General features: G+C 46.0%; 1 protein-coding gene across 1 annotated transcript in view; it reads left to right on the top strand.

Moving 5' to 3' along the window:
• LOC135907508 (calcium-activated chloride channel regulator 1-like) overlaps nucleotides 1-5,755 on the top strand; it is a 177,139-nt gene extending 171,384 nt beyond the window's left edge. The window contains exon 15 of the mRNA XM_070520903.1: nucleotides 5,018-5,755. Within this exon, the coding sequence (XP_070377004.1) occupies nucleotides 5,018-5,658 (641 nt within the window). The 3' untranslated portion in view covers nucleotides 5,659-5,755. The remainder of the gene's footprint in view (nucleotides 1-5,017) is intronic.
• The last annotated feature ends 21,232 nt before the right edge of the window (nucleotides 5,756-26,987 follow it).

Raw genomic sequence — 26,987 nt, forward strand, 5'->3', positions numbered from 1 at the left:
ACGAGTCTTACACTCACCGCATTAAGTTGTGGAAGGTGCGCTGGCCTCGAGGGATATTTGTAACCGTTTGTTGTCGAAATAACAACCAAAACAAGCGCGAACGAGACCGACCCAACAGAACCAAACAGGCGCGGGCGAGAGCTGTGGCGCGAGCAGACGATAGTACGAAACGAGCGGATCGGCTGAGACCAGACACGAGTGCGCATCGAGCCGTAAGGAGGGTCCGCATGAAACCAGCATCGCGCGCGCACGTCACTGAAGGGGCCGCTCTCATTGGTCTCCGCCATTCGCGGCTCGCGTCCTTCGTCTCCCACTCCAGCGAAGGGGGGCGGAGCTGGTTACGAGGCCGACGACAACGCCGACGACAACGACAACGCCGACGACAACGACGACGCCGACGACGACGCGAAACCCAGGAACGGACGCCAAAGAGCTGCGCTCTAAAATAACATTTTGAAGTTACCCTTCAGTAGTATGGGTGGTCGAAAGGTTTCGTTTTCGCTCGACTCTGCGCGCTCGACTCTGCGCCGCGCGCTTTCGAGTTGCAGTTGTTTCGTTATCGCGTCGTGCTGAATTGGCTCTGCTGGCTCGCTAAACATGCATTTGGAAGAAGCAGCGAGAATTCCACGTCCATGTGATGTCGTGAGATGCACGAACGGTCGGCGGAAATTGGCCAAGGGCAGTTGCAGCGGCGAATCCAACGGTACTTATCACTGTGTGCCAACGAATGAACCTATCTGTTCGAAGTGGTTAAGTGCCGTAGCTCTGCCACAGGGCGTTGAGCCGAAAAATCGCATAGTGTGCTCGCTGCACGTTCGTCCAGAGGATTACGAGTTCAACGCCGACTTGCTGAAGCCGTGTGGAGTGCCTTTCAAAGCAATGCTTTCCCGTAGTGATTTTTGTCGGTCTTGTCTGCATTATCCGAGGCGCAAGAACAACTGCAGGTCGAAGAGTAAGTGAGTGAGTGAGTGAGTGCGGTATTTGGTTTTTACGAAGGAAAAGGTAAAATGTGCGAATATGTAGAGCCATGACATATAGTTGCCTTCGTAATAGTACGCAATGACGCCGGCAGCGCGAGCCCTCAGCAGCAGGTGACGTTCAGCAGTGTTGAAATCGCTGAACTTGAGCCCAGCATCGCAAGCCAATGTGTCGTTGTCAGATTCGTCCATCGCAACGAGCGTCAAAGTTGGCGTCATAAAATAAAGAACGAGCTTATCGTCGCGCGCTGTCCCTTCCGCTAGCCACCATAGTTACGCTTTCGCGTTGCTGTCGGCTCTGTCTTGGCTTTGTTTCTTGGCTCACTGATGGCGCAGCGTAACTATGAGACCATGACCTCACCACTCCTCGATCGGAGGGCGGGCGATTTGAACTGCGCTAGGTGTACGCAGACGCTGCAGAACGCATTTTTTCTTAAAACAAGCCTCTTCTTCGCACGAAACAAGGATTCAGAGGTTTCTGGGTTCATATTTCAACGGTCCACGTTGACGTAGTATTCACCTTTAGTGTCCTTTTAAGAATAGCCGCGTCGAATATGATTATAGGATCGATGCGCGACGTTGAACTACTACTCAAGTCTGAAAGGTTCCGGTCATCTTTTGTGAACTTCGAGTTAAAATAGCTAGTGTACGCATTAGCGTTGTTAGTTTTTTTCCTTAGGAGACAAGTCCGATAAGGTGTGTTTAGTAGGGCGAAAATGGTTCCAGAGTCGCTGAGGCTGTCAGAAAGTTAGGCAGCGTTACATGAAAATAATGCTCCTTGGCTTTTTTGGCTGCTTGTCCAAAATGTGCTACTGCGCAGTTTTGGATGGGCATGATCCATGATCTTTACCAAAGTTACGTATCTTTTCTACATGACGTTTGGCGTGGGTGACTTCCGGAGTTGTCCATGTGCTTGTTCTTTGTGGTCGCTTGTTATTTAATGGGACATAGCTATGCAGCAAGAAACTATATCCTTAAAATGAGCCAGGCTGTGTGGACATCGATTGACAGGTCGGTGGTTATTCAGAAAAGGCTTGAAATTCGTGCGCAAGTTGGGTTAGTATGCGGGCGTCGTCCGCCGTGTCGAAGTTGGGTACTGTAGATGTACTACAATGCGTTCTGACAGAGTAGTCCAGCGGCAACAAGCATAGCAGTATGTTGTCGTCTGAAATGCCTTCAATATTTCTTTCTGTGCTTGGTGCCCTGAAAAATGATCACTGACAAGTATAAGGTATAACGTATATTCTTTGCTGTACCTCGCCTACGCGTCGGTTCTTTGATTATTTGGTGAAGGTTCAATGATAACATTAGGTAAACCTGAATTTCTCAAGAAGATGGTATGTGATGCATAGTTACCTAGTCTACGTCCGGAAGGGTTAAGTCTCCCGTAAGGATTTAAGAAGTTATTGCATATCGTAAGAAGTTATTGGCATATTGGTGTAGAAAGTCATGCATGGCAGAAATGCTTTCATCACCCGAAGAGGGGCTTCTTTAGAAGCAACCCACATAACTAGTAGTGTTGTTACAAAGAAACCTGAAAAAGAGGCTTTCACACCGGACACATCTGGCAGCAAACAAATGAGAGGTTTTTCTTTATCGCAAGAGGCACGCCACCGCCACGGGAATCCCGATCTTTGCGAATGACTGACTAGTTCGGTCGCATGATTTCATGGCTGCAAACATCCAAGGAAACCACGTTTCCGTGACGGCGACTATATCAGGCTCGCAATCAGTTAACAGGTTTTCGAAAGATTCTATTTTGTTTCCTAACCCATTTGCATTTACATTTAATATAGTTAGTTGTCTTATCGAGCTCTTCTCCGCATAATTAGCAGGCCGCCTTTTTTGCTTGATTTCGTTTCTTTTTTTAAGACGTACTTTGTCATTGGTTTCGTCGTGCCAAACAAAGGCGCGACTGTTGATGTACAGTTTGCCGAAGGCGAGGGTGACTTTGTCGGGTGTGTGCAATTTTCTTTGGCACTGTTGCACAGTTTCTTTCTAATGTCCCCAATTTTAGGATAAAAATCTTCCCCAATGCTAAATTTTAAGCCTTTAAGTTTACAATATTTTTTCAATATTGCCGATTTATCGTGAGAATTTAGAAGTTTAATCATTACCGGCCTTGTCTTTTTCACTTACGGTCTGCCTAACCAAAGTATGCGTTCTATAGTGACTGGGTCCAGCTCGAGGACATCTTGTACGATACCTCTGCTAACTGTCCGCTCAAGACTGTCACTCGTTCCTTGCGATTCCGGTATGCCATAAACTATTAAATTAGCTCTCCTGCTTCTGTTCTCAGGCCATAGATTTTCTTCCATAGTTTCTATTACGCGACTCATGCGAGAAATCTCGCTCTGAGAGGATTGTACTTTATTTTCTAGAAAAGCTATGGTATCTAATTAGGTATCTATATCTGCAAGACTTTCTTCCTTTGTGTTTTTGATATCGGCAGCAATTTTTTATTCAGTTGCTTAACGCTGCCCTTTACATCAGGACCGGGGCTAGTTTCTAAATCTCCTGATAACAGTAGCAGCACAGAAATACAGCTATATCAAACACCCCATGACATAGCGTCGGGCACGGCAGCACCATCAAAAAGCGGTCGCTAGAGCGGAGGCATTTTCCAAGCGGTCTTCTAACCTGCTCAATGAAGACGAGAGTATTAGTGCGCCTCATGCTAATAGGGCCGCCGTGCCCACTGCCGATGTAATGCCTGTGCGGGATATATCTGCCATACTTCTGTGGAGGCACTCGCACCGGCTGATGCGCCGAACAGTCTGCCCACGTTCCCTTTTTTCCGCATATCCAGCGTCTTCTCAGTACTGGCGGCGTCGGAAATAATTTCGGCAACGGTATTAGACGGATTGCGTATCAATCTGGTCAAAAGCTCTCGCTTCAAACACAATATCAACAAGCAAAGTTCTATTCTTCCGGCATTTCTGGGTCGGTGTGTCGGAAGAGGCGAGTCATCTCCTCCGTAAAGATCGCGATGTTCTCGTTCCGCAGCAGCATGCGGGTTTCCAGTAAAGCTTGCGCTTGCTCTTTGCGCAGGACGCTCGTGAACGTCTGCACAAAGCCGTTGCGGAACAGGTCTCATGCAGTCAGGGTCGATTCCCGGTGCTCATACGACGTCCTCGCCGCGCCTTTAAAGTGATGTATACATGCCGGAGCTTGCCGTTGGAGTTCCAGTTGTTGAATGCAGCGACCCGTTCATGTGTTTCCAGCCAGTTATCCAGGTGTTAAAATGATGATACACGGACTTTCGGTGGCTCCCTGGTCTGTTGAATCGGCGACGAACTTTCTGGTCGTCAAAGGCAAAAATCCGTGCTCCGGGCCGAGTTCTTGCAGCCTGGGCTACCTCGCTGCTTGTTGGCAACGTTGGTGTTGTCTTCTGCGTTCGGGCTTGGGCCACGGCTTCATGGGGTCTTCCGATACATGAAAGCAAAGCACCTTCGCCATGTGTCACCAAGAAAAGAGTTGCAACACTGCGAATGACGAAAGTAGCTTTTGCTGGGTGAACCTGTGCCCACAATTGTGGCGAACCCAGTCCGCGATCGTTGAAATCTGATCTGCCTGTAAAGCGCTTCGACTTCTATACACAAACCATCGAGCGTTACAGAGAAATCGCTGGTGCTCGAGTTTGTTCAAGAAAGTTCTACGCCATTCGCGTCGCACATACATTGAATCAGGTTCCACAAGGTTGGGTGACATCAGAAAGCGGACGGAACCATCGATAACATTCGAGAAGCTTCCAATACATGCAGGCGCGTCTCACGCAGAGCGATAAAATACATTCGACCGTGAAAACCGCTCGCCTAAAAAGATGAACCAGTCACGTATATATATATATATATATATATATATATATATATATATATATATAGTATACGTCGTTTACAGCCATGAACACATCTTGTGAAATCAGAGCGAGTATTTTGTCTTTCAGCGATCGAGTAAACGAAGAGGTGTTAGCGTCTCTTTCTTGCTATCAACGCCACGTCATTCTAGGTGACAGCTGTCTTCTGTACTTTCAATTACAGCTGCGGGAGTGGAGATCAGAGGTGGCACTGACGAAGACTACCTTCGATGGCACTTCGATAGCCACGAGGTGCTGTCCAATGTCCGGAAAGGCAATCTTCAAGCCCTCCCCCCCGGTTCGCAGCATGAAGTCACCATTGCCCTTCCCCGCAACTGGGCGACGTCGGCCCAAGGTGACACCGATTTCAACCTGGAGGCGTACCTAGCGGCACGTGTTATTAACGCGGAAGGACTGAAGTCGAAGCTGTCCGGTACTACTATTGTAACATTTACAATTTCAAATTTTACTGCCTATTCGATGAGAAGAGCATCTGCCACCACAACGCGGGCTATTCGGCAGCCCACGAATTCTGGACCAGCAAAACCAGCCCCGAAAACGCCTTACAAGGACAAATACGCAGCAACGACCACAACACCGGCCAAGGTAGAGCCAGGCGTTGATCCTGCAACAACAACCACAGCAGGTGTGGGACATCCGAGTGAGAATGACAAGCCATCCGTCATCACTTGGATTCTTCTGGCACTGGTTGCTGGATTCGTCGTGGTATTCATCACAATTGTACTGCTGCTCAGGGCGAGGGCGAGCACCACTACTGAGGATCAGGGCCTCTCCACAAACACGCAAACAGCGACAACTATGTGAAGTTCAAAAGTACAGACCGCATGTGCTTTGGTTTTAAGAGATATGTGGCGCTAGAATACCGCGTGGTATTTGTGACGAAAATAAAGCACTGCGTACTTTTGACAATGCCACAAATCGTCTGAACCACTCGCTAGTAGGGCTAGGCGATTGTTATAAAATTTCCCAAACTCCTTCTTGAAGGACATGAGCAATATCGTGGTTTATTCTCACTTAGGTTAAAAAAAAAACTACAGTAGTAATTTCTTTGTTGGCCTTCCCTGCAACACGTTCCAGATAACAATGGCGCATAGGTTAAGGGTATAAGGAACGGATCACTACGGCTGTCAGCGTGCGGTGCTCCCACTCTGCCTGCCTTCCGCGATCTTGCCTAGACCGCGTATGAACTTACGTATCGCCATTCTACATTAGCAAATGATGCGTTGCTTGATTAGTTCCATTGGCCACTTCAGTACACATATTGCGAAAGCGGCATTAATGGTTGTGAGTAGAAAACGCATGTCGCTTCATAGAAATCCAGCATTATCAGAATGGTGATATCCGTAGTCTGTAAAAGCCACGAAATAGTCCGGCATCCGAGCCAAAAAATCCGCATTTGCAACAGAAAAATATTTTGCGTGGGTAGTGCTGTCCCAGACCGATCAACTAAATTACCAGGCTTTAGATCGTGGCATGGCCGAACACAACACAGACGTAAAGGGGAGAGCTGCCATGATTGATGCACTCATTCACTTTGTTATACTACTAAAACTCGGTTTTCAGGACGCAGCTTCATTGCCTACGATACGGGAGGTATGCGGCTTTATATGACCTTATTACCTAAGGGTCGGCTGATCCGCTGAAATAGGTTGGGTTTCCTAAAAACAACGTACACGCGTATGCAGCATACATTTTTACTTGTCTGCAGATCATAGCTGGAAATTGTGGCCGGAAGAATTACGCGGAAGTTCGCTTTAAGCACATATCAAGCAATCTTGCTGCATTTTCGTATATGAAAATATTCAGCAGTGCATGTCTGACGATGGCGGCCAACGGTAAAGTGTTCAACATTGAATAAATATAGCGACAGCAACCTTTCCAACAGTTGAACTAAGGCAGGTATGACGAACGTGCTGCAGCGGGACTCTTCGTTCGCGCTTCCCTAAGAGCACTCTTCGCCAGAATTTTTTGGTGGCGCCGCAAGCCTGTGCAGGACCACCGAAATGGATGGCGCTCTGATGCGTTCGAACGCTGGTAAACGCCTATTGTGGCAACCGAGTCCCTCTATCGCGGTTCTTTCTGGACGCACTGCCCCATCTCGTAGCGCTGTTAAGAAATCCATGTGTAGCCTCCGAGACAAGAAGTGTGATGCACCAGGGCCTGCAGGGAGGCTGAGAATCGTTCCCTGGCTTGCCGAACACCTAGTGACACACACTCGGGGACCCAAGTTGGTGAGATATTGTTTCAATAAAGGCACACAACGAATGCATTCGCGGCGCAGCTGGCTCAGGTGTTGGCGTGAAAGACAATATTTTCAAAGCGGCACATACGCCGTGTGTTTATGGCGCAGCCTGTTACGCATCGTTTTGCTGTCGTTGAGCTACGTGAGTACGATTCGGCTGAGCATCGAATAAATGGGAATGAGCTTTTCCTGTGGCAATTACCTAGTTACTGAAGTTGGCCTCATTGACTCTCATTGAAGAGCGACACGCACGAACTGGCACACACACAGTGACCCATATTGGCATCAGAAAGGTTCATTGAGGATCACCGCAAACTGATTAACTGATATCCAATGCTCGAAGTCGGCATCAAAGAGTATCTCGTTACAGCGGTGCTGTCTGTATACATTGCCGTGTGCTGAGTGACCCCACTTGGCCGATGGTTAGTCTCGAACCCTGTTCCCTCCGCTCAGCAGTCTGGTGCACTACCCATGCGACTGCAGAATACCAAGTGACCCTAGTACGCGGAAAAACGGTTAGATACATGTATGCATATATACATAGAAACAAAGAAAGAAAGATAACCCCGAAAAGTGCGTGAAGTACCCTAATATACAAAGCGTACAAAGCTGCCAACAGCTCAAATGCTCTCCAAACTAAAGTGGGTGTTGCAGTAAAAATAACTGCACATCAATGAATACTAGGCCGTGCAGTGACCTAATTTATTATCTTCAAGAAGCCTTATAACAGAAGGTCGTTCAAGATGTTATTTTATAGAACGATTGTTGCTACTTCTGCCGTGAAGGCAAATTAACTTGTAACGACGGCGATGTGGTGCGGAAGGTCGGACGAGTCTTTAGCTGGGCGATGAAAAGGCGACGGGAGGGGACAGGGAGTGCACAAGGGCAAGGAACATTTAGTGGTGACCTGTGTACAGAGATACGCGCGAAGATGTTAAAATGTAACTGCGTGTTTAAGCAAACTGTTGCAGATCTTTCAAACTAATCATAAGCTCGCGATAAGGCGACGGTGCACTGACGGGTCCATACCAGTATCTACATTTAATGTGAAACGCTGATATCATATGAGCATGAAGAGTGGATGTATCTTACGGGGCGATTCTGTATAGATTCTGATACACTACTGAGGTGATTGTGGTGAAGATTGCATACTGGTTGGTAGTAGATCGATAGCCGACGCAATCGTCTGCAAACATATAAATCTGAAAGGAAACAGAGTTGGATGGTTAATGTAAAGTAGGAACAGAAGGTGACCTGAAGCAGAACCTAGGGAGACGCCTGATGTTACAGGAAGAAATTCTGAAGTAGTGTTGTACTGGTGGACTTCCATCGGCTACTAAGACATTCTTTCATCTATATTAGGACGTTAGGTTTGAAGTGGTAGTGAGAAATTTCAAATAATAAGCGTTCATGAAATGCCTTATCGAATGTTTTTGCAAAATAAAAGACGATATCGGTTAGTGTTACTATCGAGGTTTGAGTGTAGGTCACGAAGAAATGTAGCTAATTTAGTGCTAAACGACAGATATTTACGTAAGCCGTGTTACGGCGGATGAAAAAGTTACTATTGTCTAGAAAATTATTAACGTGGGAGTATACGACGTGTTCTGTGATTGTTCATAGGGCACTAGTTATTTATATAGGACGATAGTTTAAGGGGGAATTATGACTATCCGATTTGTAGACAGGAACGACCTTGCTCTTTTTTCACAAATTTTAGAGGGTGCTTGATAATATTGATTGGGAAAACTGCAAGGTTAGACAAATCGCACAGGTGCACTTCCTGTTTTTTTTTTTTTTGAAGCTTTGATGTGGTTTCTTCAGCACTGGGTGATGAGGATCGTTTATGATTATCAATAAATGCGGATATTTCATCTGGTGAAAGAATAAAAATCTACATTGAGGCATTTTCGAAATAGGCAAAGCAAGAAGACGCACTTGTGGCTCGACATTAAAAACAAATGAAAAAACACTGGTAAACAGTTTGGCAATGTCGAGGTCTGATAGAATTTCTCCGTCTATCTAGGTTTTCATACTAGGGGATGACTCGGGATGGGTGACCAGCAAGAATTATTGCGGTTATTGCTGAGGAGGCAGAGTAGGTCTGAATGGACAAAAAGAGTGCTTCTGTGGCCGGAGAGCTATCACTTAGGCGAGTTCAGATACGTATTATCGTCCCCTGGCGCTAGGGCTTGGCTTCAGTTCAGCGGAGCGAAATGTACGTTTCTTGTTGTTTTCCAGTCTTTTAGTGCACTCTTGAGCCATGGTCTATTGCAATTAGAGCGTAGTATGGTAGTTGGTATAAGCTGGGTAACGTGGTTAGTCGGTTTATTTTGGTTGAGAAATCAGTTGTCTTGCATCGAGCCATTTTGGTAACCTCATTCCAATGACTGGTAGAATGAAAATAATTCGTTATTTATCGCGGCATCATTCCCTTTTTCATACAGGTGGATTGTTTTCTCTTCCGAATGAAATAGTGTAGCTAAACAGCAGAAAATAGGATGTATTGCTTTATAAATGCTTATTTCGCGTTGGTAGTTATGGAGGGCATGCTTTCAGGATGAGTGATTAGTATGATATCAAGGATGTTAGAAGTACCGTGAGTATCTCGCGCTCAATAAAATTAAAGCAAATATCTAGGCATTCTTTAGCGCCAGTGTTATTCGTAACTATGGTAGAATAATTCGAACAGTTGACATGGCGGTAATTGAATTCCCCAAAAAGCAAGTTGCCAGCGCTCGAGATTTTTTTCTTTAATGGTTCAAGGTGTTATTCACATCACGGGGGAAGTCATGATAACTGTTGCGGGACTACAGCAGACGCCGAGTAGCTGTAGCTTCCGTTTAGCGCTAGAGATGAGCAATACAATTTCTGGATTAGTTGCCACATAGACTATGAATACCATAAGTATCTTTTTTCTGTGATAAGGATGCCAGCGCCCTGTGTGCCCTGTCTATCTTTACGGAAAACATCAAAGTTGGGTAGTTCATTCAGAACATCACTGTCACTGATCTGATTACTAAGCCATGTTTCAGTTAATCTGAGGATGCCACGGCCACACGAAGATACAAGATAAGATACTTGTTAAGGTTTAGGTTGAAAGCTTTTTATGTTAGTAAATGTAAAATTGAAAAAGGCGCTCGTGCAGCAAGCGGAGTACGGCGAGATGATTGCTGTTGACAGATGATCTGATGACAGATTGGGATGTTTTATAAAAAAATGTAGTGCTTAGGACGCATGATTGATGGTTTAAAGCGAAGAGAAATAAGAAATTAGGAGGCTTCTTGCAAAATGGAATACATGTCCTTGCGCGTTCTTTTTTAGGAAAATCATCGCCAATACGGTAATGACTGTTTATTTATTTATCTTTTTATATATTTCTTTATTAATTTGTGATATCCTTGATATACGTACTTGTACATTGCAGAGGGGAAGGGCGAGAATACATTCCAAGAGTAAAAAATGCAGGATTATTTATAGGAATTCACAGTGCAGGGAACAAAACAGATAAAATAGCTGATAAGGTATTCATAAGAAGCAAGAAAGCAACTTATATAATATGAAAATAGAGAAAGAGTACACTTTACCAAGCAGGCAATACTCACAAAAAAGTGCGTAATTATGCCATCGGCCATCATACTTTGTTTATGTTGATTAGGGAATTCTTAAAAAGAGGATTCTTAAAAAGAGTTATATTAATGCCAAGAGAACGGCAGCTTGAAAGGGGCAGTCATTGAGGGCGTAGGTACGGTAACTTGTTTTAGAAAGAGAAATCCGCATAGATTTGCATTTATTGATGTTAAGTTCCATGAACCAAGTGAGGCACCAATTAGATATGCTATTTAAATCAGATTTATGAGTAGTGATATCGGAGGCATTAGTTATTTTTTTATATATAACAGAGTAGTCAGCGAATAATCAAATTGTGAGGAAATTTAATCAGTTACGTAGTTATTATATTTTGTAACGCGCAGTTCAGTGATGGTGCTTTAATCAGTTTGGCTTGGGCGAACTTGTGCCCGACAAACAGCTAAACGAGAGTTTCGCTAGAACGTCCACGGTCTTTTCGCAAGAGACCCCCAACTCTTCTTCTTTCCTCCTGTCCCGCGCTGATGGCACGTTGCTCCGATTGCGCGTGCCTCGCGAGCCCGTATTGCCCGCTTCACTGCCGCTATCTTTCGCAGGTAGCAGTAAACAGCTGGACGGAAGCAGGAAGCCGCTGACGCGCGTAAATTGAAATTATCTTGTGTCATTGTCCCCCTTCCAAGAGTGCATCGTCCCGATGCTCATACAGAAGGCGGTGGTTTCTGGACTGTCATGAACTCGCAATGTTTGTAGGCGGAAGCAGTTATTGCCTGTCGTAGTATGGTTTCATTCGGACGACATGGGCGATTTCTGTTCGTTGCCGCCGTCATGATGAGGTTGCTTGACCTTCTCGAGCAACATCGTAGTTCAATGGACTAATTCGGCGAATTATCCTATACGGGCCAAAATAACGACGACGAAGCTTCTCGGATAGGCCGCGCATTCGTACGGGAGTCCACACCCATACTTTGTCTCCAGGTGCACACTGGACGTCTTTTCGTCGTAAGTTGTATGGGTCCACGTCGGTTTGCTGCTGCTGCGGCTGAATGCGCTGTCGCGCCAGCTCGCCGTGCTTCTTCGGCTTTTTGTGTGAAGTGGCTGACGTCATTGTCATTTTCGAAGGTCTCATCTACTAGTAGCATTGCATCTAAGGTTGAGGTGACGGTCCGGCCAAAAACGAGTTGGAAAGGTGTCATTTGAGTCGTCTCTTACACAGCGGTGTTGTACTCGAATGTTGCGTACGGTAGTATCCGGTCCCATGTTCGGTGCTCCATGTCCACATATATTAAGAACATATCAGTCGGAGTTCTGTTCAGTCGTTCAGTCCATCTGTCTGCGGATGATATGGGGTGGTTTTTCGGTGACTGGTGTGCGTCAATTTCATGATGGCCTGTGTCAAATGTGCAGTAAATATGGTTCCTTGGTCCGTGATGAGAACTTTAGGAGCGCCATGCCGTATTACTATGTTAGTGACGAAAAAATCAGCTACTTCACTGGCCGTTCCCTTGGCAAGACACCCTGTCTCGGCATATCGAGTTTGGTAGTCAGTTGCAACTACGATCCAACGCTTTCCTGATGACGTTGTGGGAAAGGGGCCAAGTAAGTCCATTGCCACTTGCGCGAATGGAGTTTCCGGTGGCTGCATCGCTTGTAGGAGACCTGCAGGCTTGAATGGTGGTATTTTACGTCTTTGGCAGTCGCGGCAGGTTCTTACATAGTGTTCCACACAATTCAATAACTTTGGCCAGTAATACATCACGCGGATGCGAGCGAATGTTCTGCTCACTTCTATATGTCCTGCTGATGGGCTGTCGTGGCATCCTTCTAATATCTTGAGTCGTAACGTTGAAGGTACGACGAGCAGAAATGTCTCTGTACTATGTTCAAAATTTCTTTTGTACAGGACAATATTTCTCAGGACGAACGACGGCAAGCTGCGGACAAAAGCTCGTGGAATTGCGACAGGATGTCCTTCTAGGTAATCAATGAGCACGCGTAACTCCTCGTCGGATCACTAATGCTGAGCCATTTGTGATGTTGTCACAGCTCCTACGAACGGGCCATCCTGTTCATTTTCCCTATGCGTAGATTCCGTGTATTCAATCTGTGCACGTGACAAGCAATCAGCATCACTGTGCTTGTGACCCGACTTGTATACGACCGTTATATCGTATTCCTGCAGCCGTAGATTCCGTCTTGCCAGCCGTCTAGATGGATCTTTGAGATTCGCCAGCCAGCACAACGAATGATGGTCGCTGATAGCTCGGAATGGTCGGCCATATAAGTACGGTCTAAACTTCCTGATGGCCCATATCACCGCCAGGCATTCTTTTTCTGTCACTGAGCAGTTCACCTCAGCCTTTTAAAGTGTTCGACTAGCATACGCGATGACTCGTTCCTCTCCGTTTTGTCACTGAATGAGGACGGCACCGAGGCCTCAATTGCTTGCGTCTGTGTGAATATCAATTTCGGCTTCCTCGTCGAAATGAGCAAGAACTGGGTGGTTCTGAAGACACTTTCGGAGCTCATTGAAAACATTCTCCTGTTCATTCAACCAGACGAAAGGCGCGTCTTCCTTTGTTAGCCGCGTTAGCGGTTCGGCGACCCTTGAAAAATGTTTGACGAAGCGTCTGTAGTAGGCGCAAAGTCCTAAGAATCGCCTAACAGCCTTTTTGTCTGTGGGTTTTGGTAATTTCTCCACTGCCGCAGTCTTCTCAGGGTCCGAGCGAATGCCTTCTGAACTGACGACATGACCGAGTAAAAGAAGCTCGCGAAAGGTGAAATAACATGTTTGCGGTTTTATCGTCAGACCTGCTGACCTAATAGCTTTCATCACAGCCCGCAGTCGTTGTGATGCTGCTCGAAGGTGTTAGAAAAAACCACGACATCGTCAAGATAAACGAGACAGGTTTGCCATTTCAGACCGGTGAGCACAGTGTCCATCATCCGCTGAAATGTGGCAGGTGCGGACCAAAGGCCGAGTGTAAGCGCTATGAAATCATATTGTCCGTCTGGCGTCACAAACGCCGTCTTTTCACGATCTCGTTCGTCCACTTCTATCTGCCAGTAGCCGCTTTGAGGTCCAGGGAAGAAAATAATGTCGTATCTCGTAGCCTATCTAGAGTGTCATCGATTTTTGGAAGTGGATACACATCCCGCTTTGTGACGGCGTTCAGCTTTCGATAATCAATGCAGAAGCGCAAGGTCTGGTCCTTTTTCTTTACAAGCACTACAGGCTACGCCCACGTACTTGCCGAAAGGCTGAATTACATCATCTTCCAGCATTTCCATAACTTGACTTCCTATAGCTTCTCTCTTTTGGTGACACTCGGTAGGGATGCTGGCAAATAGGCCTCACTGATTCGTCGACAATTATGCGATGCTTGGCAATAGATGTCCGCTGGAATTTGGTTGACATTGAAAAACATTCGGCAAACTCTCTTACGAGGGCCTGTATTTGCTCCTTCTGTCTGGGTGATAGACCTGGTTCGATGTCGACGGCTGCAACGACAGAATCCACAACTTGGAACTCCGATGTTGAAATCTCTAAAATTTTCAGGCCTGTAACTTGGACGAAGTTATTAAGGCTGGCAATAACGGTTCCCTTCGCGACATGTTGCACCTCATTTCCAAAATTAGTGAGGAAAACGTAGGCACATCCACTACGTAGTTGAACAAGCCCTCTTGCCATGCAGATCCCTTTTCCGAGTAGGATACTGGTGTTGCTGTCTGCAATTCCTTCGTAGTCACTGAACGCGTCACTTATTACTGCGACGGCCACGCTGGACCTAGGGGGAAGTATCACGTCGTCATCGGCAATGTAAAGGGAGTCGAATTTTTCTTCAGTGTTGAATGCTGCGTTAGCGTGCTTTGTTGAAAAGGAAACACATGATTCCCGCAAGTTGATTACAGTGCCATTATCCTGCAAGAAGTCCTTGGCAATAATCAAGTTTCTTGAGCACTCGGGAAAGACAATAAATCTAGCGACGTACGTGAAGCCTCCTATTCCTATTCTAGCCGTGCACTTGCCAATGGGGTCGATTAGGTGTCATCCTGTGGTGTGAACTTGTGGCCCTTTCCAAGGAGTCAGCACTTTCTTTAGTTTCCTGGCAAGCTCACTACTTATTACCGAGTAATGTGCACCTGTATCCACTAACGCGTTCCCTTCGTAGTCTTCAACAAACACACATAAATCAGAGGCAACGTCGCTCTTAAGGCATCGGTTTCTGTGTACTTCGTCGTCGCTCGTAGTCATCGATGGAGGTTCTTGTCTTTTCGCGTCGGCAGCGACCTTACCTCCTGAGGTCGCTGACTCTAGTTTTCCCGACTCGGGCTGTGCGAACGGCGTCTTGCGGAGCTTGAAGACAGGCGGGGGCTCGGTGACCGATGCGTAAACGGCGCTGCTGATCGTGGTTGGTGTGGGCGCTCTGCCGAGTGGATGGGGAGCTCTGACGAGTGGACAGGTACTCTTCGATTTCCGATGGACGCTCACCTTTCGGGGGCAAGGTGCGTTCACCGGAAAGCCAAGAAACCCTTTCTGGCGATAGTGGCACATTCTGTACAGGTGGCCAACCTCCCCACCTTGGTAGCAGAGGGGTATTCGGTCAGGAGTGCGCCATACATCAGCCGTCCTGAATCTTCTTTTGGGTGGCGGCAGCGTAGTTCGAGGCATCGAGCTATTCATAGAGGAAGTGGCGGCGACGTCAGCACGTGCGGGAATTCGCCGCATCACATCGGTATATGAGACGCTCGGTTGGCGCAGTCGTAGCGCTTGGGGCTACGCACTGAGGTGTGGGTCCCGGACCACCGGTCTGACCTCTTCACGAACCTGGTCTGCCAGCGAAGAGCGCATTGGAGTGTTCTGGTCAAGCCGCAGCCGCTGGAGCTTTTCTCGCACTACAGAACGCATGAACTCTCGTATGATCTCCGCGCTTTTTCCAAAGACGGCTTGAACTGCGTCTACAGAAGCGATGTTCATCTCCCGGTTGTACATCCTTCATCGCGGTTGCAACGTGCTTTCCATTGTTGTCGCCTCTGAACGAAACACAGCGACGGTGCGCGGCGGGCTCCGAACCAACGCTGCAAACAGTTCCTGTTTAACGCTCCGCATTAGATGGCGTAGTTTCTTGTCCTCGCTCATGTTCGGATCAGCTCGGCGGAATAGGCGGGACACGTCTTTTACATACAAGGCCGCGCTTTCGTTATTACGCTGGTTTCTTGCTTGCAGGACCACATCGGCCCTCTCCCTGCGGTCAGTACTCGGGTAAGTTGCCAGCAACTCCTGTCGGAAAGCATACCACGACACAAACGTCGCTTCGTGGTTTTCAAACCATGTTCCAGCACTGTCCCCTAATGCGAAGTAAGCGTTTCGTACCTTGCGATCTCCATTCCAATAACTGAACTAAGCGACGCGCTCAAAGCGTTCCAGCCAGTCCTCTTCGTCTTCAGATGTGTCGCCGTGGAAAGGCTCTGGCGTGATTGGCGAGTTGACTACGATGTGAGTTGGCGTGCTTTGAGTTGTCATCTCGGTAGCGTTTCCGGCAGCAGATGCTGACGCTCCGATAGAAACGGGCAAAGGGGAAAACTCGGGGGGCTCACCACGTAGGTGACGACTTCTGCGTTGCTGAACAGGAGTCAGCTCGATTGGTCTAAGTCGCCGTCAGTCCGGGCTCCTTTCTCTGACTTGAGAAGGGCTTGAAATCATACCCCGCACCTGCACCAGATTTGTAAGGCGCATTTCAGTGACGGTGCTTTAATCCATTTACCTTGGGCGAACTTGTGCCCCACAAACAGCTAAACGATAGTTTCGCTAGAACGTCCACAGTCTTTTCGCAAGAGACGCGCACCTGTTCTTCTTTCCTCGTGTCCCGTGCTGATGGCATGTTGATCCGGTTGCGCGTGCCTTGCGAGCTCGTGTTGCCCGCTTCACAGCCGCTATCTTTCGCAGGTAGCACTAAACAGCTGGACGGACGCAGGAGGCGGCTGGCGCGCGTAATTTGAAATCATCTTGTGTCAATATTAAAAATAAAATTGGACGAATGACAGGCCCTTGCGGAACACAGGATTCAACAGGAGCCGCGTTAGTTGTGCAGTCATTAGTTAGAACAAATTCGGACAAGACGAAAGGAACGATTGGATCCAGCAAAGTACTCCAGAGTCAATGTTCAGTGTGCTTAGATTGCGTAGTAGCAATACATGTTTGACCATGTCAAAAGATTTCGAAAAATTTTAAAATATGCACTCAGGTAAAAAACCACTATTAAGATATACATGTAAGTCATTAGTGAATGTTACCAGCTGAGTCTCTCAAAAAAGAATTTGCGAAAGCCATGTTGACTGATAGAGAAAAAATCATTTTCTTCAAGAAAGTAGATAGGGTTACGAAATAATGTGCTTGATTATTCTGCATGGTACTGGCGAATTTGCGAAATCTTAAAAGAATTCTCAGTTTCGCCACATTTGTGTTTCGCAATAATTTCTGCTGTTTTCGAGTCGTGTGGCAAGGATGAAGGCAGGTGACTGTGAAAAAATTCTCTCTGAGGTGATAAACACTCACTATCACTTTTTAATAATATCGTTGTGAAGTCATCTACTCCGCAAGAAGACGTAAGCTTAAGAGTGCCTATTATTTATTTTATGCCAGTAGATTTAAAAATTATGGAATCCATCTGTAAAGAATTGCAGCAATGTTGTCTTGGAAGCTTGTCATGTGCTGGAGTGAGAGCTTTTATAAACACATCATTTAGTATTGTAGCGCCGTGCTGCCGAGGTATAGGCTCACCAGAAGGCGTGCTAAGTGAAATCATTTTCAATTCACTAGGCCTAATTACATTCCAGGAGCTTCTTGGGTTATTTGTAAGCGTGTTCGGAAGGGTACCATTGAAAAAAATAAAATATGGTATTCATTATCGCAGATGAGTAGGCCGAGGCAGCTTTCTTTTGTAAGCCGAACATTTAGCTTGGCTTTACATCCGCTTATCTGTGCGAAAAAGTCTTTTTTTTTCTGTTAGATAGGCGTTTCAAAGATGTAGTGTAGCGCAAAGCAATTCTATTAAAAAAACGCGCCTTTTCGGGATAAACTTGTTGACGAGGTCGTGCATTTTATCTTTGAATGTATTCTAGTTCGTATCCAGTGAACGCTCAGCAACATTAGGCTGGAAATTATCAAGAAAAAGAGCAACTTTGTAGTTGATAGCGGTGAAGTTGCCGTTTTTATAATCACGAATGGTTTTAATACGGTTATGGGACTGTAGACTTGCCCGGTTAATGGAAAAATGCAAGGCGTCGTGATCGCTCATGTCGGGTGAATGTGTGACCTTAGGTATGATATCTGTTGATGACGCTAAAACAAGGTTTAAAAGAGATGGCGTGGGGTTCTTTACACGTGTAGGGGAAGTAACGACCTGAACCAAGTTCAAATCAGCACATATGTCGACAAAACGCTTCGTTTCTGTGGAAGTTGTATTTAGTAAAGGACGCCTGCCTGACCAGGAAATGTTGTGGAAGTTAAAATCGTCCATAAATAATAACGGCGCTCCGGGGAAGCAAACCCTTACCTGGCATTAACAATCATACATGCTATCGCAAAACGTCGGGGCTGATGATGGTGTTTGGTAGCAAACACCGATCACAATCTTTTCCAAATATACAGAAACTCAGCACCATGATACGGCTAAAGGAAACAGTCAAAGCATTCATAACAGCAATTAAAACACCACCGCTTAGTATGTTAGCGCGATCGGTATGGTAAACAATATACATTTTAATAACAGAGGAATAACTCAAAGTCTGCAACTTTACTCGTGAATCACGTTTCGGTTAATGCAATTATGTCTGCGTCACAATCATTTGTTAGGCTGCAAAGATAATCTTTGTCAGGTAAGAAGCTATGAATATTAGTAAAAAGAACCGGTAGGTTTGATATTATAGGATCTAGGTCCCTGCCCTGGCGTCATCCTATGGGTGCGCGGTTGGAAAGTTGCAGCCTGATCTTAAGGGTACAAAAGACGTCGCGGCATTATCTGGGGTTCTTCCTAAAGGCTTTATTTCGTAGTCCTTTTGTTCAATGGTGTCGTACCCATAGCATTCTCTACTAATTGGTAGCTTATTATATGTTAATTTAAATGGTATAGTCTGACTTCTTCCGTATTCGGTATGGGTTTTTCTAGTGTGACGTGTTGCAGGACTGAAATATTCACTAACAGAGATAATAATTTCTTTAACATGGAAGGTTTGATAAAATTTCTTCTTTCGTTATATAGGCAGCAAAATCTAATGTATATATAAAAGATATTTCTGACAGTATTGTTTTTTCATCAATTAAGCTTTTTGCAGATGACTGCGTAATTTACAACACAATAACAAATTTATCTGATTCACTAAATATCCAAACAGATCTCGATCAATTATCTCTATGGTGTGACAAATGTTTTATGCAATTAAACGTTAATAAATTTAAAACCATCAGAATAACCCGTTGCCCTCACAGTACAAACCACAGTTATTACGCATTATTATTACTAACGAACTATCCTGGAACATGCACGTTGATTACGTAACCCGCAATGCTAACCGCACTCTTGACTACCTGCGACGTAAGTTTTCCAAAGCGCCGTTTTCCTTAAAATAATTCTTTATAAAACTTTAGTCCGTCCAAAACTAGAATATGCAACTAGCATCTGGGACCCCAGTCAATCCATACTAATCGCTTCCTTGAATCTGTTCAGAATCGCGTAGCCCGGTTTATTCTATCAAATTATTCCCGCTACGCTTCTGTATCCCCTATGAAGAACACACTAAACCTGCCTGATCTGTCATTACATAGTAAATTTCTCCTTCTCTGCTTCTTTCACAAAATCTATCGTCAAAATGAAATGTTAAAAAGCTATATTTCTCTTCAACCGGCGCACATTTCATCGCGTGTGGAGCACAAGTTCAAGGTTGGTGTGCCATTTTGCAGAACCAACTTATATAATTATTCTTTCATTCGCAAAACCAGCGCAGAATGGAACCACCTTCCTGCATCCATCGCTGCCATTGTCGACACTAAGTTCAGAAGTGCCATTGAAGATTACCTATTTGGTTAACTTGTATTTTCATAAATTGTATTATTGCACACTTGCATATTTATTAACCACTCCTTTCTGTAATGCCCTCGGGATCTGAAAGTAGTTGTAATAAATAAATAAATAAATAAATAAATAAATAAATAAATAAATAAATAGATAATTCATGCACGTGATTTCCCTGGAGTGAATCTACCAATATGATATGCGCGCGATATGCTGTCACTAGTTATGCGGAGACTTCCCGTGTTAGTTAGAATAACCAATATTTTTTGCTCTGATTGCACAACGGTCTTGGTGGCTATGCCCGTTAAACTATAATAAAGTAGATTATTTTTTCGGGAGCCGTCTTCCGCATCATCGAATCGGGAGTGTAGGAATGCCGCGTCCTTTGATATACTTCAAACCGCTTCAGGCTCGTCACCGATTTCATGCTGCCATTTTTCAAAATTACCGGTCTGAAATTCTACGGTGTTACGGCTTTGCACCGCTGCACCACGATTACGACTTTGTGGTCCCGTAACGCTCGTCACCCGTTTCGTGACAGAGCGTTGGTAGCGAAGACCCCGAGCCAGGCGTCGATGAGAATAACAAAAGGGACTTTATACACTATATACAGGTCATTATACAGGACATGAACGGGTCGGCACTGGGGCCGAGATCTCACTGCAAACGCGACTGTTCCCGCACGGCGACGTCCGGCGAAAACGCGTGACACATCTCACCCCAGTCGAGAGCGGCACTGTGCTCCCGGTGGGTCGGCGGATCCGGTTTTCGAGGCGGCCGCTTCGCAGCTTTAGACTCCCCGAGAACCATTGTCACTCAAACGGCCCAATACAAAGTCAGCACTCGGCGGTCGTCCGAGAGGTCCAACCAGCGACCGCGCTGGCCACCCGGTTCAAAGTTCGCGCGCGCGGTGACCTCCAGGCAAAAGGAGGTGCGGCGCCGGGCTGTCTGGCACTTGTGTGCATGCCTGAACACGCTGCTCGCCGACGCTTCTCCGCAGGGCACCGCTGCCTGACGGATCAGCATCCTGACTTGTGAAGGGAGAATTAGGGCGCTCGCAGGATAAATTCTGCATCTTGCAGATTCAGAATCCGGGCTTGTGGTAATGGCACAACAGCATCCCCGCCCTCAGATAAGGCGCCGGGAAGGCGAGCTGCCTCCACATGGCTCCGATTCAAACCAACCTAACTAAATTGCTATCCCCCTTTTTCTCCCTCTGCAACAAGAGGCAGGTGTACGATCTGGTACACAAGGATCAAACAACCAGTTTTCAAATTAACAACACACAAAAATATCAGGACAATTAATAATCAACAATAATAATGACAAATAGAATGGTCCCCTTGAAATCACTTGGACCGAAAACATACTACTGAAGAAGCAAATGAGGTCATTCATTTTTCCCGGCTATATTTTCGCGGAATCCGAAACTGCTTATATTTGCGACCCTGCTTATCCGTGTAGCGGCGGTACAATAAGCCAGCTTCCTTGCCAAATGAAATCCTCTTTTTTCTCACTCCCCGTTTGACGCTCTTCCTCAGATCGGCTAGTGAACAATCTTCCTGTTGCTTGCGAATCCGAGTTTCCCTTTCAACTGCAGCCTGCTCCTGCCAGCTGGCGGAAACCGGCGCGAGTGTGGAGCCCGCGTCTCCTAATTGCGGCGTCGCGTCCATATCGCGGCTAGCACTGCACGCGTCACTCCCACTCACTTCCAGAACACGCTCGCCTAGGCCAGCTTCCGAGCTCTGCCTCTCCCGTGACTGCTCGCCACTCAAGTTACCTTGATCAGTCCGTGTGCCGCACCGCCTTTCGCTCACCGACGCAAAGTCAAGTTCCCTCGACAGCGGGCGCGCTTTGGATCGCGTGAGCGCCATGTACGCCACGTCGGCAAAGAATGATTTGCCCTGATCCTTCAGCAGCTGCTCCGAGTTATTTGAGAAGAGGTAGGAAAAGTGCTCCGGGAGGGCGGCAGACACAGCGGCCTCTGTGTTAAGTTTCCCAAACTCTCCTTCAATGACAACCGTTGCGATCAGTAAACAGACACTCTTCTCCTCGGCCACTTGCCGTATCCTAGCGCACTCTCCCGTAAAATCACTCGAGGCTACGAAAGACGGGTGGACAACGTCCATAGTTGCTGCAAAGTCCCGAAGTGCACGGCACTTCTTATTCTTTACCTTAATTTCCTGCACATATGGCTCCAATAGTTGTAGGTTTTTGTGCGTTTCCTGTATTGTTGCAAAAGCAATTCTCTCTGGGCAGCTCGCAGCGATGTGCCCTTGCTTTTTGCAATTGTAGCAGGTTAACGGTTTCCGTTTTTCAAAAGAACGCGTCGTATCGTTTCGCTGTTTCGGACCATCGTCATCATTCTGAGATGCATTCTGTCCTTCCCTTACAGTTTCTTTGGGAAGGGACTCGTCTTCCCGAAACTCGTGACGCGTGATTTACTTCCGTTCGTCGGGCTTCCCGGAAAAACCCATTTGTTCTATCAGCTTTTTCTACGCGCACTGCCTTGCTGTGCAAGCTGCGGCGGGTGTAATACTCTTCCGCTAACTCTGCTGCCTTGTTTAGCTTAACCTCCTTTAGCCTATCTTGCAGCCAGAGCCTCACATCCTCATCACTGAAACGGTAGAACTGCTCCAAAGCGATGCATTCGACGATTTTGTCGCGGTCGTCGTAAACCTCTTCGCCCTTCAGCCATTCTACCAGGTCGACTTTTAGACGAAACGCGAAGTCAACATTCGACTCCTTGCCCTTTTTTGCATACTGGAACCTCTGCCGGAAAGCTTCGGGCGACAATTTGTACTTCCGCAGTAGTGCTTCCTTCACATCACTGTAGCTCTGAAACGCCTCTTTCGATAAGCAAGTTATTACGTCTGATGCCTCCCTAGGAAGCAAGGCTAACAGATTCTGTGCCCAGAGGGATCGCTCAATGCTAGGTGCGCTTGCATGCAAGGCGGATATTCTACCTCTACGCCACCGCTGCTCTCCTAGATACCTATATATATATATATATATATATATATATATATATATATATATATATATATATATACTTATTTAACAATGTCCTTACAGGCCTCGTATGAGGCATTGGGTATGAGGCGTCGTATGAGGCATATATATATATATATATATATATATATATATATATATATACATATATATAAATACCTGTACGACAGATATTGTACCTGCGGTGCATGCCCACATTTGTAAGTTAAATCCGATTGTAAATATCGTGGTAGAACATTTGACGAAACACTGTCGCGGAAGTTATTGCAGTGTTACACAAACGCTTACGCCTAGTGTGCTTATATATATATGCTCTACGATCTCTTTGTGATGTACCGGTTAGAAAAATGGTATATATGGGATTGGGAGAGCCCATATTACGATACGGAATAACAATTTATGGAACCGTATCTTTATATAAATTAAACACACTAAGCCGCGTAGTGCACAGAATTGCAACAAATCTCGCAAACAGAACCGACTATCACAATAAGTGAGCCAGAGACAGTATGGAATGTTTTTACATGCTACGTGTACACAAGCAATTTATCTTTTACACATTATAGAAGCATTTCTTTCACAGCTTCATTAAATTCTGCAATGGCCTCTCCGTCCTTCTGAAAAGCGCAACCCGCACCTACTATGTTTCTTATTACTTCAATAAAATACGTACCCTCCCGAGCATTGCCGGATTAAAACACCCTCAAACGTTTATTCGACCTTAGCTAAACGATAACATAGACTGAAGTAATTTACTGTTTTCCATGTTTTGAACGTCTTCATTTTGTGTACGCAAGTGGGCACGGTGGAAAACTTGCTATGTATTTGTTCTCTTGGTTCTTGCTCGTTTGTTTGTGCTTACGTCGCACAAGGCAATTGCTGCGTATTTGGTTGATTGTAATGCTCTTCTTTGTCTAATATGATATACAAGCTGTTGTGTCATGTGCTTAACCTGGCGGCCACGCTCCGCATAGAAGCGGCAACGCTTATGCAGGCTGTAACACTTTGTATGAATTGAAGTAAGTGATATATATATATATATATATATCTGTGTATCTATCTGTATGTATATATATATATATATATATATATATATATATATATATATATATTTGCCTGTGTGTGTGTGTGTCTGTGTGTGTTAGGAGAAACTCACTCTTCTGGAGCGCTGTTGGCTTTTGATAGAGCGACATTGCTGGTGCTGCTGCGAGAATCATTCCCTTGCCCTGTATTATATGTATCTATATATTACAAGTCAAGGGAATGACCGGCCGTAACAGGAGCCGTAGCGTTTACTCATAAACGATCAGTGAACCAGAAGAGCGAGCTCCGCTCCAAGCGGGCACATGAGAATTTGGCGGTAGTGCCCGTCCTTCGTCTTCAGTTCTGGGGATGCACGACTGTGTCTGCGCTATTGCGCGGGCGTATTCACCTGATCTGTCATTCCTACGACTCACCCCTTCCCAAACCGAAGTGGTCGTCATCGGTGACGTGCCACTCGCGATGGTTTGCGGTGAGGGTGGAGCGCTCACATTCATGACGCGGGGACTTTTCGGGTGTCGATGGCGGGAAGCGTGTCTCTTCTCCCTATAGACTGCAACGACTACGCACATGCTTCGTTTCGTCTGTCGACATCGTTGTGACTAGGACTTGCGCTCAGGCACGGTGCCTTGATTGTGTTGTTCATATAGGAGGTTGTGGCCAAGTACTGCACCAGGGTGGCCAATCCTGCTCTGGTGAGGGAGTGCGTTACCGGTTCTGGTCACCGGGATCAGGCCACACTCCAGGCCTGTTTATGCAATTTTATCAACACGCGGATTTTTTTTTTAAAAATCCGGTGGAAAATTGCCGGCACCGGGATTCGAACCACGGACCTCTTGCACGCGAGGCGGGTGTTCTACCTCTACGCCACCGCTGTATCCGGACAGGCCGCCATTGGAATATGAACCTGGCAACGTTTAACGCTAGAACGTTATCTAGTGAAACGAGTCTAGCAGTGCTATTGGAGGAATTAGAGGGCAGTAAATGGGATATAATAGGGCTCAGTGAAGTTAGGAGGCCAAAAGAAGCATATACAGTGCTAAAAAGCGGGCTCGTCCTGTGCTACCGGGGCTTAGCAGAGAGAAGGGAACTAGGCGTCGGATTCCTGATTAATAAGAATATAGCTGGTAACATACAGGAATTCTATAGCATTAACGAGAGGGTGGCAGGTCTTGTTGTGAAACTTAATAAGAGGTACAAAATGAAGATTGTACAGGTCTACGCACCTATATCCAGTCATGATGACCAGGAAGTCGAAAGCTTCTATGAAGACGTGGAATCGGCGATGGGTAGAGTGAAAACTAAATACACAATACTAATGGGTGACTTTAATGCCAAGGTAGGCAAAAAGCAGGCTGGAGACAAGGCAGTGGGGTAATATGGCATAGGCACTAGGAATATCAGGGGGGAGTTATTAGTAGAGTTTGCGGAACAGAATAATATGAGGATAATGAATACCTTCTTCCGCAAGCAGGATAGCCGAAAGTGGACGTGGAGGGGCCCGAACGGCGAGACTAGAAATGAAATAGACTTCATGCTCTGCGCTAACCCTGGCATCATACAAGATGTGGACGTGCTCGGCAAGGTGCGCTGCAGTGACCACAGGATGGTAAGAATTCGAATTAGCCTAGACCTGAGTAGGGAACGGAAGAAACTGGTACATAAGAAGCCGATAAATGAGTTAGCGGTAAGAGGGAAAATAGAGGAATTCCAGATCAAGCTTCAGAACAGGTATTCGGCTTTAACTCAGGAGGAGGACCTTAGTGTTGAAGGAATGAACAACAATCTTGTGGACATCATTAAGGAGTGTGCAATGGAAGTCGGTGGTAACTCCGTTAGGCAGGATACCAGTAAACTATCGCAGGAGACGAAAGATCTCATCAAGAAACGCCAATGTATGAAAGCTTCTAACCCTACAGCTAGAATAGAACTGGCAGAACTTTCGAAGTTAATCAACAAGCGTAATACCCCTGACACACGGGCAAAACTAAAGTCCTTTCCAGTAAACCCCTTTTGCTACTCTGAAGGACCCTTTGCAGAAAGGAGTTGCGCCGATGACACCCGGCACCGCACTGAACTTCTTTTGGTAGTTCCTCAGATGAACGCCGCAAGAAAAATAGCGCTGGCTGTTAGAGCCACAAGAGAGAAAACATTCTTAAAAAGCTGCGTACTTGATTACACTTACCTACTGTAGAACCTAAAAATATATATTTTTTAATTGTTGATGGCTAATAATGCCTATAGTCGTTTATTTTATTCACGTTTTCGCGTTGTTAGCAGCCATGTAACTTGGTCTAGCAACTATGTGCAGCCGGTGTTTTGCTGTGCGTGCTGCTTGTTCTGGTGGTGCCCGCGTTTCTGTCGTCCTTTTTCACGTCTTTGTCGTCCCGTCTTTCGTGCGCGCAGGCGCAACGCGTTTTATTCAATATGTTATTCCAACAACTGTGGTTTCTTCTGGGTATTTCCTGCGGCCGCTGATTGTGCAGTCTCCATCTCGCGACGTGAACACACCACATGCGCCCAGCAAACGACGACGAAACTGCCGGAATTCAACCTGGCGGCACTAGCGACGTTATTCGAGCGTTTGAGAGTATAGCTAGAGGAAATCTTCACTATTCGACAAATTTTATTACCGCTAACAATTAAAACATTTTCGCAAGGTAAAAAAAATACCTATGGGCACCGTAGTTGTGTGGCAGGTTTCCTTCTATTGACGAGTTCTGCACGCTGTGCGCGAGAGTAACTCCTTTTCCGCTCGAAAAGTAGTTGCGCGATCTCCTTTCCCGAAAAGGAACTTTGCCGTAAAGGAGATACTCCTTTGTCGTGTGTCACTGCACTTGAACGCGTTTCCGGTAGATGTCCCCTTACCTAAAGGACTTTAGAGTGCCCGTGTGTCAGGGATATTAGACAGCTGACATAAGGAAGTATAATATGGATAGAATTGAACATGCTCTCAGGAACGGAGGAAGCCTAAAAACAGTGAAGAAGAAACTAGGAATTGGCAAGAATCAGAAGTATGCGTTAAGAGACAAAGCCGGCAATATCATTACTAATATGGATGAGATAGTACAAGTGGCTGAGGAGTTCTATAGAGATTTGTACAGAACCAGTGCCACCCACGACAATATTGAAAGAGAAAATAGTCTAGAGGAATTCGAAATCCCACAGGTAACGCCGGAAGA

Source organism: Dermacentor albipictus, chromosome 6, assembly GCF_038994185.2.
Source record: "Dermacentor albipictus isolate Rhodes 1998 colony chromosome 6, USDA_Dalb.pri_finalv2, whole genome shotgun sequence".
Lineage (NCBI taxonomy): Eukaryota > Metazoa > Arthropoda > Arachnida > Ixodida > Ixodidae > Dermacentor > Dermacentor albipictus.